The sequence below is a fragment of the Anabrus simplex genome, chromosome 3, assembly GCF_040414725.1.
Source record: "Anabrus simplex isolate iqAnaSimp1 chromosome 3, ASM4041472v1, whole genome shotgun sequence".
Lineage (NCBI taxonomy): Eukaryota > Metazoa > Arthropoda > Insecta > Orthoptera > Tettigoniidae > Anabrus > Anabrus simplex.
Window position 1 is genome coordinate 40,128,852 of NC_090267.1, and position 15,860 is coordinate 40,144,711.

General features: G+C 37.2%; 1 protein-coding gene across 1 annotated transcript in view; it reads right to left on the reverse strand.

The window, feature by feature from the left end:
• Positions 1-15,860, reverse strand: part of Pi3K68D (phosphatidylinositol-4-phosphate 3-kinase catalytic subunit Pi3K68D) — a 432,551-nt gene that overhangs the window by 359,052 nt on the left and 57,639 nt on the right. Inside the window, exons 5-6 of the mRNA XM_067142437.2 lie at positions 11,084-11,192; positions 10,822-10,965 (exon numbers count right to left, since the gene is read on the reverse strand). Coding sequence (XP_066998538.2) covers positions 10,822-10,965; positions 11,084-11,192 — 253 coding nt within the window. The remainder of the gene's footprint in view (positions 1-10,821; positions 10,966-11,083; positions 11,193-15,860) is intronic.

Below are 15,860 nucleotides of genomic sequence, written 5' to 3' on the forward strand. Positions count from 1 at the left end.
GAAAAACAATTATTTAAATTACATGTTAGTCCTACCATGTTTTACCTTTCACTAGTTAACAGAAAACAAATACACTTTTTGTTTAAGAAACAGGATGGTTAAATATTGTAGTCATGTAAACTGCATTAAAATAAACTAAATAATGTCCTGTAATACTGTAATTGGAAATAAAGTAGAAAAATCTAATAGTAAAACACTGAGAAAAGATGGGTGTGAGAGAGCCGGTGCGACCATTAACCCCTCAGCGTCGCAGCCACTTAAAGAGCTTCCTACTCCGCGGCCGGATGAGATTTCAAGTACGCACGAAGGAAATACATTGATTCACTTAAAGTGTTACTACAAGTATAAGATTAGCCCGATATTCACGAAATTTGGAATTCCTTATGACAGAACTAAGTACATGCAGATAATTACATAATTGTTTCACATTTCATTAGTAATTTAGTTCCGTGTTATAGTGTTTGAAGCACTCTTCAAGACAGACACACATGTCACTCTCCTGGCAGCAGTACACTGACGTCTTCTTTTCGTCATGTTTTGAACACATGATACAACGTCTCTGAGGTTTGGATTTCTCACTCTTTGGTGCTAATTTCCTGATAAAATGTCTTTCCTGCAACCTTGGAACTGTATTATCTGATGCGCACCGGCCTTGAATATTTCTTTCCCCGCTCGAGCGAGTGTATTTTGTAAACAAACCTTTCACCAGCTAAACCCGATAAGGTAATTGCTCAATATTTATTTCTGTGACCTGTGTGAATATTATTAGAGAATTTAGGTGTCATAATTCACTGCTGAAAACTTCCCTTTGACCTGTATAATTATCTATAGTCTCCTACACGAAATTTCCAAGTACTGTTTCCTCCTTATCGTCACTGTCATAATTTACCACTGTCACAGCATCTATTTCAATATCAGTGCTGCTCATACTGTCACTACTACTTCCGACTAAACTTTCATCTGAATTATACAATATTTCAAGCACGTTACTGTCAGTCAAACGACTGCTGAGCGCGGTGCGTGACATGGACTGATGAAGCTGCAGCGAGACCGAAAGTAGCAGGACGAAACTGAATGAGGGGAATAACATTTATGATGAAACAAATCAACTCGATACATATTTAAGATGAAACGTCGAGACATCGTCTTTCAAGCGAGATATATACCATGAACAACTGGTTCTCGTATCGTGAGACAGAAAGCAGCACTAACTGATGCCTACATAGAGCGCTCATGGAGAGTTACGAAAATATTACAAGCCGAGAAATAAAGACAATATAATAAATAAACCGCACTCTCAAAGTACAAATAGAGCAAAGAACATCACGCGAAAAGACAAACTTCTCAGATCATCATACTTTATTTTATTCTGTGGGAAAGAATGAAGCAAACAGACTTTTTAAAAAAAGCAGAGATTAGTGGTCAGACTTACCTGAAAAATGCTTAACCTCGTAAAAACAACTACATTATAACGATTTTCAGTTCTTATTTACAACACTGATAAACCCGAAAATGTCTTCTTGGAAGCAAAACAATTTGCATATCAATAACTCCAAAACTCTTCGCACTATAGCTGTAAATGTGAAACCATGTATGGGTCTATACCACGTATAGAGGTCGGCGGGTACGGAAGAAAAGAGGGTCTATAAGTTACCACATATAGAGGTCGGCGCTGAGGGGTTAATATTCACAAAACCCAAGCGATCACTCGAGGGTTAAGCATACTCAACAGAGTATTCAACTTTCCCCTACCACAAAAAGTCTTACAGAAAGAAATTAAAATTATATACAAAATTGCAAGTAATAATGGATATATGAAAAACTACATCAGCATAATAATAAATAAATTGAAAAATAAACCCCAAACTAAACTTATCCAAGAACAGAAGAATACCTAATAAGAATTTTGACAGTTTTACATTCAATAACATCTATCAGATAACTAATATTTTCAAGAAACTTTACTCTAAAATAGCATTTCGTACAGACAACACCAATAGCAACTCAATATATAATCATCACAGCATTACGCAAAACAATAGATACCTAAATTCCGGAATATAAAAGTTAAAATGTTCACAATGTGATACACCATACATAGTACAAATGGGAAGAAATGTCATTATTTGACACCTAGAGCAAGTGAATGCCGACAAATACACGTGGTACTCACCTATGAGCACACGAGAGAATTTTAACAATTTTACTACAACAGAGCAGGGCCTTACAATTTTACACACTATTAAAGAGAAAGTAACTTGATGAATATTTTTTTTTTGCTAGGGGCTTTACGTCGCGCCGACACAGATAGGTCTTATGGCGACGATGGGAAAGGAAAGGCCTAGGAGTTGGAAGGAAGCGGCCGTGGCCTTAATTAAGGTACAGCCCCAGCATTTGCCTGGTGTGAAAATGGGAAACCACAGAAAACCATTTTCAGGGCTGCCGATAGTGGGATTCGAACCTACTATCTCCCGGATGCAAGCTCACAGCCGCGCGCTTCTACGTGCACGGCCAACTCGCCCGGTAATGAATATCTTAGAGTCAATTTATATAGATAAAGATAAAAAACAAAATCCCAACTATAACATAAACAAAATCACAGAGGATATAAACATGCTTTTAGATGAGACCTTAAAAATAGTTTCATGCAAAAAAGACATCAAAAGGCAACTGAACTTCCCTCAAAACATAAGTTCCGCCTACCATAACACTACCCTTACTGCTCCTTCCGTTCTCCTCTTCAAGCTTTCAACTGCCCAGGTGCTAGACACAAAGAGTCAAGCATCATCCAGCTACACAAGATCTAATAGGACCAGCAGGGAAGTCAGTACTTGATATACGAAGGGCGTACTATATTATTTTACACTTTATTTTTTGTACGTCCGGGTATGGTTCACATTTCACTTTTGAAGGTGGTGACTTGTAACTAGTGTCTTGTTCCACTGTTTGGAAACAGCACACGCACAGGGGCCAACGAATGCACTCATCATAGCCATTTCATAATAACACTGACAGCGTGGAGGCAGCTTGTTAACCAACCCGGGCGACTGTGGGACATTGATGATGATGATGATGACTGTCAGCGTAGGAGCAGACAACATGAAAAGCAACCGTCACGGACAGCGCTGTATGACTTGGTTCCTATGCAAAGAAGGCGTGACCACTGCAAAAATTCATCGGCGCTTGGTGGCAGTCTGTGGAGAACATGTGCCGTCATGGAAAATAGTTCACAACCGGGTGGGGTGGAAAACAGGGCGCAAATCGGTGGACAAGGGAATCAGTTCTGGAAGAAATGTGACAGTGTCAACACCAGCCAACATTGCCCAGGTCGAACAGGCCACCCAAGGAAACAAATGCACCACATTTACGTGGGAATTAGCCGAAACACCCTGCAGCAGATCATGCACGGCCCCTTACAGTTGGGGAAGGTGTCATCCACGTGGGTGCTTAAACTCTTGTCTGCAGACAAAAAGCAGAGGCGTGTGGACGTGTGCAGAGTGACTGGTGATGAGACATGGCTCCATTACCATGAGCCCTGTTTTCCAACCTTCCACCCAGTTGTAAACTGTTTTCTGTGATGGCGCATGTTCTCCACAGACTGCCACCAAGCGCCGATGAATTTCTGCAGTGGTCACGCCTTCTTTCCATAGGAACCAAGTCATATAGTGCTGTCCCTGACGGTTGCTTTCCATGTTGTCCGCTCCTACGTTGACAGTGTTGTTATGAAATGGCTATGATGAGTGCATTCGTTGGCTCTTGTGCTTGTGACACTACCAAACAATGGAACAAGACACTAATTACACATCACCACTTTCAAAAGTGAAATCTGAACCATACCCCGACGTACAAAAAATAAAGTGTAAAATAATATAGTATGCCCCTCATATTTCAACATTCCATAACATAATAAGATTTCTTCACACAGTAATAAAAGTACTCCCTTATTCTCTTTTTCCTTTTCTTTTCTATATAGACTCCATAATTAATAACATCTTATTGGCAGATAAGAAGCAAAACATCAAACGTCAACTATGAGAGGAGTTTCCCCAGCCACTATACCGTCCTATAAGATAACTAAATAAGTAACAGTACACATACATACATTAAGTGTTTGAAGGCTTATATATAGATCATAATACACCAAAATATGATAACTGTGACAATTATAAGAATTTTTAAATTAGAAGGAGAAGAAGAAACATGGCAAACCATAGGCCAACACCTGAGACAATGATTTTAGACAACTCTTTAAAGAGTGTTATTTATAGGATCTATTGTCTGTGTCCATTTTAAATGAACTCTTAGCTGACAATGCCTTACATTAAGAAGAAACATGTCCTAAAGAAATATGTGTTAGTCCTATGTAAAACAGGGCAAATAAAGTATTGAATAAGTGGAAACACACTCTCAATTTAAGTTCCTTGTATTTGCTGTTAGAGGCCCTTACGTTTTTCGTTAGCTAGCATGACATTATCAGCGTATAACATCATCCGCAGATGTCTTTTGGATGTCATTTGTGATGACGCTCATGCAGAGTATGAAGATCGATAGGGATAGGCTGATCCTTATGGATACCAACGTTGATCTGGAAGGTACCAGACATACCTGCTACACACTGTACTGAACTTGTGGACTTTCTGTACAGAAATTTCACCCAGTTGACATAGGCTTCAAGTACATTGTGTAGTTTCATTGCCAGCCAAATGAAATCATGTGGTACCCTGTCAAACACCTTTTCCAAAACAAGAATGCCCAAGTGAACCGTCTTCCTTTTCTTGTGGTGACTTTCCATCAATACACGAAGTGGATGCAGGACGCCTGTTGTTCTGCTGTTTTTAACAAAGCCACACTGGTTAGATGAGACCATGATGATGTTTCGTAATCTTGGATCAAGAACACGTTAAAATATTTTCATAGTAGGCACAAGAAGCAGACTGGCCTATAATTTAAGCATTTATGCACGTCTTCCTTTCCTTGATACAGATGTTGATTCCCATAAGGAATCTGAAATATTTGTCCTGAATGAGCAAATTTATAATACCAATACCAATAATACCAATTCCAAACTGGAATTGTGATACTGGTCTGCCAGGCGTCGGGTACTGTATCCTCCCCAATAACCTTGTTGAAAAAGTCAGTAAGCCATTCTACACCTTGTTTTTCAAGAAGATTTCATACCTCAGCCAGGATATCATCTGCAACAGGGGTTTTCCCAGGCTTCATTTTGTTGATGGCAGTGGACACTTCTTCTGTAGTGATAGTGGACACTGGGTTGTGAATGGGATCAGCTGTAGGTGGAGGTAGATAAGGGAACTCCTTGTTGCATGTATCCTCGAAATACTCATGCCAGCGATGTAGTATGTCGTCCCTTTTGTAGCAGGAGCCCATTTTTGTATTTAACATCGATAACATGACCTAACTTTTATGCGGCATGTAGATTTGTAGATTCAATTAATTTTACCTGGCTTAACCAGCTGGTCGTAGATGACTTTGTAATATGTCGCTTTTGCAGTTGCTACAGCTCATTTTGAACAAGTTGGCAAAATAATCTTTTAACTTGTGAATTGAAACATTCACCTATGTCTGTGGTATTAATAGCAGAGATACGAAAAAATGTCTTAGGACCAAAAGTGTAGGCCACTAAAAGGGCTGCCTGATGGCGCAATCAGGTTGTCGATACGACCTACCATTTTGCTACGGTAAATTTCCAAATGCAGGAATGTACCATCATGCGTACACATTCTCCCGATATCTTATCCCTATTATATAAAGCCAGAAGGCTGACTGACTGACTCACTCACATGAATGTTTACGCACTTTCGCATGAGCTAGAAACTTAAAATTTGGCATTCAGTTAGCTATTAGCATGTAGCTAAAAATAAAATTTCAAAAAGTTCAAATGTTTAATATTTACCCACTCCCCGAACAAAATGTCGGACGCAAATTCTGAGTGCGCTATAAGATTGAAATTTGGCAACATTATAGCTCTTGGCCTATAACTGACAGAGAAATTCTAAAAAGTTACAATGTTTAACATTTTACCTCTGAAAATTATCTAAATATTTAGGCATTTTTCATGTCGGTGCAGACCTTTGTTTCGAGGTATTTTGTGCCTAAACGGTTATTCACAGGTAATAAATTTCATATTAATTTGTATTGAAAAGCAATACAGTGTAAAACCGAAGCTATTCAATACTGTTTGTTGTAACAAAAAAAATGACATTTTTGTTAAAAAGAAAAAAATTTATTTATGTCTTGCCTTTACTTTGATTATTACCAATGATGGTCTCTGATAAGACCAAAACTAGTTTCAACAAATATATGTAACTTTTTTTTTTTTGCTATTTGCTCTACGTCGCACCGACACAGATAGGTCTTATGGCGACGATGGGACAGGAAACGACTAGGAATGGGAAGGAAGCGGCCATGGCCTTAATTAACGTACAGCCCCAGCATTTGCCTGGTGTGAAAATGGGAAACCACGGAAAACCATCTTCAGGGCTGCCGACAATGAGGTACGAACCCACTATCTCCCGGATGCGAGCTCACAGCTGTGCGCTCCTAAGCGCACGGCCAACTCGCCCAGTGTGTAACTTTTTAAAGGTTACAACAAACAGTACTGAATAGGTGGAAACCTTAGCTTTTGTTTTACACTAAACGGTTATTCCTATCAAGAAATGGATAGCACATTCTTGTCCTAAAATGAAGATATTTATAACTTTGGTCATATGACTTATGTATGTTATAGACGAGAAAGTTTCCACCTTTTCAATACAAATTTATTTATATAAAAATTCAATCTACAGTATCGGGTTCGACCTTTTTACATATGCTCATCTTCAGCTGTACACTATTACCTTCACATAAGTCAAGTTTTATTGATTTGCCTTGTCCATTATAAAAGTCATGATATAGAGTATGTCTTACGTTCTAATTGGGCATACTTAAAGTTAAAATTGACTATATATATGGTCTAAAATAACTGTGGGTGAATCTTTTCAGGCCTAAAAATTGTGTAGGTGGATTATTATTAAATAAACAAGTACATTATCATTTTAAAATATGTGGTACATGTTGAAAGGCACGTTAAAATATACAGTTCATGTTAAAATCTGTTACAATAAATAGGAACACTTTGTTAAATTGAGTTTGGCGTGTTGCATTCGTTGAATGTTCTTGTTTTTCCAGTATGAATGGAGAATGTCCATATTTCATTCACGAGCGATGTTCTTATTTTAGTTCTAATATAAATTATGTTTATTCATTAGTTTGATTGATGGACTTCTTCAATTGTTGATAACAAGTTTGATGTATGGCCAGAGGTAGTTGTGTGCAGCTGTGGTCAAATATTGCCAGAAGTATTGGATCTAGTATATTTTTTGGGAAGTGTCTAATGCAGAATGGTGGGTCTTTTCTGGTCTATAGTTGCTAATATGTGTCTGTAAGAAACGAAAGGTAGAATTAAGAATTTATGATCTGAAGAATGCTTGTTTGTGCGTGTGTTTCCAGTAGAATACTTACTATTGCTGCTGTGGTTGGGATGTGCTAGCTTTGGCTGCCTGGAGTGTACTGTATCGTGTTCTTTAGGTGCTAGTGTCTGCTGCTGCAAGGGGAATAGAGGGGTGGGTGGGGAGAGTTGTTGTTGTAGGAGTACGGGTGGAATTGGGCACAACAATTATCTGCGCAATGGCGTGTTGAACATTGTTTGTTGATTAATTTAAGATAAGTTTTTTAAGGCGGGGATGGCTTTGTTGAATATGGTGTTGGTTTTTCTGTAATTTCGTGTTCCTATTTATTGTAACAGATTTTAACATGAATTGTATATTTTAACATGCCTTTCAACATGTACACATTTTAAAATGATAATGTACCTGTATATTTAATAATAATCCACCTACATGATTATTAGGCCTAAAAAGATTCACCCACAGTTATTTTAGATCATATATATGGTCAATTTTAACTAAGTATGCCCAATTAGAACATAAGACATACTCTATATCATGACTTTTATAATGGACAAGGCAAATCAATAAAACTTGACTTATGTGAAGGTAATAGTGTACAGCTGAAGATGAGCATATGTAAAAAGGTCGAAACCAGTACTGTAGATTGAATTTTTATATAAATTTGTATTGAAAAGATGGAAACTTTCTTGTCTATAACATACGATAACTGTCAATACGGAAAATGAAAATGATAAATCAAGATATGACTTTTAGTCGTATCCCGAACCCTTCTACCTTAGAATGAGCTTCATTTCCCCAGTTTTGGTCAATTCTGTTTATTTTCCATATGTTATTTTACTGATTCACACACTTATAAGACAGACAGAATAACGAAATTCAGCAGGTCCCCTAGCCACGTTCATTAGGCATACCTAAACCAACTTGTCATTCTAGCTGCCAAGAATGTATGCAAAAACACCAAACAGACGGAATATGTGCAAACACTATTAAAATTTCATCTCAATCTAAGGTTCTAACGTGATCTAACTCGTAGCCGATGGTGATATGCCAAAACGTCCAAAAACCACAATTGCATATTGTTTTGTGATCGATACGCTTGTTAAGTTTCAAGACTGTCGCTGTTTGCTAAGTTTGTGAAACACTTTTTCAACTTGTGAAAAAAGTATGAAATTTGACCTATATCGAAACATTTACCTCTATCTATGGCATGAATATCCGTGATACCAGGAAATGGCTTAGAACAAAAAATGTAGACCACTAAAAGGGCCATACAATGGCACAATCTGATGGTCAATACGACATACCTGTATGGCACAGTAAATATCCAAATGAAGGTCTGCCCTTTTAAACGTGCACATCTCCAATCCATATCATATTCTTTCTTATATTTATATATATGTATAAAATTGCATGGCTGACTCACTGACATAACTGTTTGCCCACTTCCGCATGAGCTAGAAACTTGATATTTTCCAAACTAATAGCTATTACCGAGTAACCTATGAAAAATTCCAAAAAGTTCACATTTTTCATTCCCACCTCCCCCCTAAACAAAATGACGGATCTGAAGAAAATTAAAATTTGGCATAATTATAGTTCTTAGCCTGTAACCGATGGGGAAATTCAAAGATTTACAAATATTTCACATTTTACCCCCCCAAAAATGTAATGACGGTGCAGACCTTTGTTTCCAGGTACATTGTGCCTTAAAGGTAATTGCTACCAACAAGCTGACTGCACTTTTGGATCCTAAAATGAAAATAACTACAACTTTGGTCCTATGACATTTTGTCGTATCTCGACTCCTTCTATCTAAGATTTAACTTCATTTTTCGATTTTTCGACAATTTTAAACATTTTCCTTAATTAACTGTACTGTTTGGCACAATTATGAGACTGACAGAATCATAAAATTTGGCAGACTGTTTAACACACCCGTAGGCCATTCTCAAGGCAAATTGCATGATTCTAATTGCTGTGTAAGTATGGAAAAAACAATAGGAATATGTGAAAACTGTACTCAAATTTCAGGCTAATAAAAGTTTCTGAAGTAATCTAAGGAGTACCCGATAGAGATATGACAAAACGTCAAAGATTCAAAATGGTATATCATTTTATCCTTGCAATGCCTCCCAAGTTTCAAGACTGTAGCTGTCTATTACGTAACTAAAATAATTTTTCAACTTGTAAAAAACATAGAAAATTTGCCCCAGATCGAAACGTTTACTCGTATCTATACTATAAATCGCCACTATACATGAATATATATTAGGACCAAACACGTAGTCCACTAAAAGGGCCATCCGGTGGCACAGTCCGTTTGTCGATGCGACATCCAGTTTCGCCACTGTGTATTTCGAAATGACCACTTGTAATGCAGAGCACCCAGGGTTTTGGAGACAGAACCCCCGATGAGCGAAAGCAAGTTGTAAACATAAAGCTCCAATTCAGCTGTTAATGTTAAAGCTCTTTAGACTGAATAAATAGCTGTCATGCTCTATTGGTGAAAAATATCTAATTCCCTCCATGGGAATTTAGAATTTTCCATTCGGATTTGCTAGGCGGGCAATAATTCCATTGTGGAGATTTATCTCCTGTATGCAGTTATCAGACTGTACCTCTTACAATGGCTTCTGATAAGTTCACCTGCATACACCCCAGCGTTAGTGGGTAGGGTCTGACACATCCCACTCTGATGAGTCTAGTATCAGACCTAAGATGAAACGTTGGTTAATAGAGCAAACGCCTGAAAAGCCTTACAACTGATATGTTTTTGACATTAAACAATAGGTCAGTGACTTTCACATGGTACACTTCCCAATATCGTTATCATCGTCATGTAATCAACCTAAGAGCAGAATGATAAAGTAAATCATAAATGCAAATATCTAGCAACAACTTTGACTGGACAGGTGACTATTGGAAACCTGAGAAATAAGCAAATAATGATTGTATGATTTGAAGACAGCTCCAAAAACAACCCCAAGAATATACTATGAATATATTGTTATTGGTAAGAGGTCTAGGGTGAGGCATCATGATGACTGGGAAAACAAATTTTCGAAGAGCTTGCAAAACGTGATGTAAATTGGCATCAAAAAGGAGAATATCAGCTGTGGATGGAGAGCATGAACTGGAAGAGGCTCAAACACCCACACCCAGCATGCTGGAGGGGAGAAATGATGATGATGATGATGATGAAAATAAGCAGTCTCTTTCAATCTGGAAAGGATGTTAAAGAAAGAAATTTGCTTAGCTGAGGAGAAAACTACATAGTCTAGTGCATGGCTGAACTATGAAATCTTGCAGGTTAAAGATCAAGCAATCAACACACATAAATTAAGCAACTTACCATCACATGTAAAGGTAACTGGACTATTTTCATTCTTAGAATGAACAATCAGCTTAATACTGGTTCCTTCTGAATAGGTGCTTTCAATCGTAGGACTAATTACAAGCCCAATATTCGTGTACTCATCATTGTATGGGAATTCAGCTGTAAACAACAGGCTTCAATAAATAAAAAAGAATAAGTTTAAAAAATTATAATACATATTGAACAAAGTCATTTTAATTTAGAATTATTAAATGAGTTAAAAATTAGGAAGGCTTACAGCGGAGCTGCTTCACAATCTCGTGAAATTTTTGGAGATCGACATCATGCAGCGCTGCTCTTCTTTTCTGCACTTGAATGTTTTCATAGAGTCTGGACCGAATTTTGCTCTGAGAAATAAAATAAGAATAACAGAAATACAATAATGTTGGGAACAAATTCATGTTAATGTAAATTCATAATTAGGTAGATAATATTTCTTTTAAAGCACTACATATCGAGGCGGCATACTATTAACAAAGCCAGAAGAAATAAGAAATAGATGGAGAGAGTATTTTCAGAAGTTGCTGAATGTAAGAACTGATGACAGTCATTCAATGGATGACCAGGAAAGGCAATTAGTTGATGAAGAAATGGATAAAGAAATTACAATGAATGAAATTGAAATGGCAGTAAGAAAGATGAAGAATGGAAAAACTGCTGGAATAGATGAAATTTCAGTGGAGATGATAAAGGCAGCTGGAGCTGTAGGCCTGCAGTGGACATATCGAGTTCTCAGGATTGTTTGGGAGGTTCCTGATGATTAGCAAAAAGGAATAATCATCGCAATTTTCAAGAAAGGTGATAAAGTTTTGAAGAACTACAGAGGAATTACTATAATATCCCATGTTGCTAAGATAATGGAGAGGATACTGAAAAGTAGGATAAGGTTGAGGGTTGAGAATCAGATACTGGAAAATCAGTTTGGTTTCAGAAGTGGAAGGTCAACAATAGAGCCCATTTTCATTATGAGACAGCTAATGGAAAAGCAATGGGAGTACGGGAATGATATGGTGATGACATTCATTGACATTGAAAAGGCATATGACAGTGTCCCCAGGACTAAAGTTTGGGACAGTCTGGTGCAAAAAGGAATTGGACAGGGATTAATAAAAATGATCATGGCATGCACAAGGAATGTTGTAGTTGCGTGCAAACACAGGTTGGCAGGACAAGCTGGTTCAAAATAACTAGTGGGCTGAGGCAGGGAAGTGTTCTATCACCAATCCTGTTTACAATAGTAATGGATGACATCATGAGAACAGCAAAAGCAGAATATGAAGGAAGAGAAATGAACATGATGTTATTTGCAGATGATATTGTGATTTGGGGAGAAGACGACAGGAAGGTTCAAGAACAGTTGGATGTGGTGAATGGGAAAATAGAAGAATGTGGGTTGAAAATAAGTGTAGAGAAGAGTAAAACCCTTGTTATGACTAGAGGAAAGAAAGAAGGGAAAGGTCAAATTAGACTTGCAGACAAGCCCCTGGAAGTAGTGGAAACATTTAAATACCTGGGGAGTGAATTAATGGAGAATACTCGACTGGATGCTGAGTTTAGCAAGAGGATTCAAGCTGGAAGTTGTTTCTATCATAGTGTAAGAAACATGTTATGGGACAAAGATGTGCCAATGGAAGCAAAGGAAACTATGTACAAGATGTATTACGTACCCATAACTACTTACGGGGCAGAAACTTGGACAATGACGAAGAAGGATGAGAGTCGAATACAGGCAGCCGAAATTTTCTTGAGGAGTATGATACAGAAGAGTAGAAGAGACAAAATAAGGAATGAGAAAATCCAGGAAGAAATTGGAATGGAAAAATGAATGACAGAATAGAGAAGAGGCGACTAAGATGGTTTAGGCACATAAAGCGAATGAGTGACGAAAGAATGCCAAAAAAGGTGATGGAAATGCAAATGCAAGGAAGGAGAGGCCGTGGACGACCACAATTGAGATGGACAGACACAATCCATCGCAGTATTATAGGAAGAAACTTGGACTGGGACACAGTGTGGGAGGAGGAGTGGTGGAAAGACCGAAGAAAATGGAGAGGAACCATATTTGCCCCTACCTGGCTACAGCTGGATAAAGGGAAATGATGATGATGATGATGATATCGATTTTTGTGTACATAATTTATATAAGGAGATATATTAAAGTTCGTGTAATTTTTACGTTCTAAAATTTTGGACTTAAAAATCCCTACTACTTGGAAAAAATTCTGCAATCAAAAATTCCATATGCAGGCTTCTTGGTATAGCTGTGATATATATACCAAACAAATTTTGTTACATTTGGCAGAATATTATGGGAGAAAAATGCGATTTAAATATAAAATGACAAATGGCAAACAAAGCATTATTACAGTGATAAATTGTTTGAATTCAGTGGAATAACTTCATGACAAGAAAAAAGAAATTCAATCCTTTCAATTTCAGTCAAATTTTTTAAAACCAAAATATTGATTTAGGGGTTTGTGGAATATTCTGCTACGTTTTTCCGTGGAATTATTAATAACAGAAATATCAACATCCACTTTATTTCTTTAAATGGAAAAATGGTAATACCCGACACTAGCAAAAAAGTTCATACTATTGCAAATTCAGAGATGTAATTAATTGATACATTGTACAATTACTTTTTGAAATATCAATAATACCTCAACTTGTGGTTCTAGTAGCTGAGAGCGGGCACTGGTCTTGCTGTATCAGACTGTGGTTTGCTGGTGCAAGCTGTACTCTACAGTACGTCTTGTTAATACATGATGTATCCTTTAGGTTTGTAACGTGTTTATGACAGGCTAGAAATGAAAGTTGAAGAATTATTGATATTTCAAAAAGTAATTGTCTGATGTATGAATTAATTACATATCTGAAGTCATAATAGTACAAACATTTCTGCTAGTGTCAAATATTGGTATAATTCCATACAAAAAAGTGAAATTGGTGTTAATATCTTTGTTCTTAATAACGCCAAAGAAAAACGTAGCACAATATTTCAATGCATACATAATCTATGTCCATAAATTTTACAAGAAGAACCAAGAACCAAGACGGGAGTAAACCCCTACCCAGATTGCAGTTCATGTTAAATTTGCACACCAAATAAATGAATGGCAGATCAAAAGGCTAAAACAACTGACATTCAGCAAGGAAATTAGGAACACGATTCAAGATGTGGCTTATGAAAATAAAGAAGTTGCAGATGGCAAACAACTTTCATCTCAAAAAGGATCGAGAAAATATTGTGCGTACTGTCCTTACACCAAGAGCAGGCACACAACTACCTATTGTTTAGAATGTCACAAATCAACTTGTAGCGAGCATCAAAAGAAAAAGTGCCTGAAGTGTTGAATAAGGACATAGAAACTTTCAGCTATGTGCAAAATACATGCATTTTTTGACAATTCTTCTAAATGGTTATTTCCAATTTTAGATTTGTTTATTTTTTAGAGTGTAAGGACCCGCTTGAGTATGATTAAATTGCAACTGTTTCAATAAAATGTATTTTATTAACACTAACTGAAATATGCAGACCTATAACGTACAGAAAATCAACGTTACCATTCTAAGGTTAATTTATTCTTGTTGCGCTACATTAAAATCTCAATAAAATGGGGCTTCATGGAATTAGTTACACTAGTGTAAAATATATTTTATATGTCCCACGCGAACTTACTATTGGAAAGTGGTTTATCAGAAAAGGACCATGTCTACAGCTGAACAGTCATCACAGGTACGTATGCATCTCTAATAATAATGGTATTTATTAATTTACCGCTAATTTTACTGTTGATCTGTGTGGAAACAATTACTGAAGAAAATTTGAAAAGTCTAACCAAATACCAGCACAGAGTTTTAAAAAACGCACTTCACTCACCTTAAGAGTCCATATTTTCACTGAACTAGTCCTTATTTTCTTTTAACTCCTGTGTTTCTTTTACCACTGCCTTCGTAATGTACAGGCTGTACTGTAGAAAGCGCACCAAGCCCATCAGCTGATCGATTAGGGCAGCTAAATGAATATTATGAGTATTTGCGAATGTAATTAATAGTGATTGAGAGCATTTTTTGGATAATTGTGGCTGTTGAAAGACAGACCTTTAGTTTTAAGTATACTGCATGCCTGTTCTCTATAGTTTTTCACTTCAGGAGTTACGTACACAGCTCTTATGGAGATAAGACCTCATACTTTAGGTTAAGTATGTTTTCACGTCGTGAGTAATGGAAATTCAAATGACGTTATGCTTCTCGTGGAATTTATTCAGTGAATTGTTATCGTATAGCACGTTTCTATGGAAATATGTGTGTGGCAAATTTAAATAAATTGTCACAATGCCAAGAAGTTGTGTGCACCACAATGTAACTCCAGCTATACAAGTGACTACTATTATTATTATTATTATTATTTATTTACCACAAATAATGCAGATTATATGGATGGTCTAGTGAAAAAGGCAAGCTCCAAGTACATTAGTTGCTTCACAGACCTACTTAGCTAATATATACAATAATTACATTATTCACATATTTACACTCGTACAATAATTCATTCACTTGAAGACACTTTCTCGCCCTTTCACTCCTGTCCATGTACACACAGAGATTTACATCTTTTTACATGGTTTGTAAACTGCGTTAGAGGCAAGGCTTTTATTTTAGGTGGCAGTTCATTCCAGAGACGTGCGGAGGGGCCGTAGTAACTGGATTGGTAGGAGGTGGTGTGGGCAAATGGACAGACAAGATTAACGCTTCTGCGGACAGAGCTAAAGGACAGGGAAAGGCACTGAAACAGGTCAAGGTTAATTGAGCCGGCAAGGGATATTCGGAGGAATATCAAGTCGCTTCTTTTGACAATGTTTTCTATTGAGGGAGGTTAACCAAATAAAGATGGGAGCGGTAAGTTATCAGCCTTTCTGCCCGATTCTTTTTTTTTTTGCTAGGGTCTTTACGTCGCACCGACACAGATAGGTCTTATGGCGACGATGGGATAGGAAAGGCCTAGGAGTTGGAAG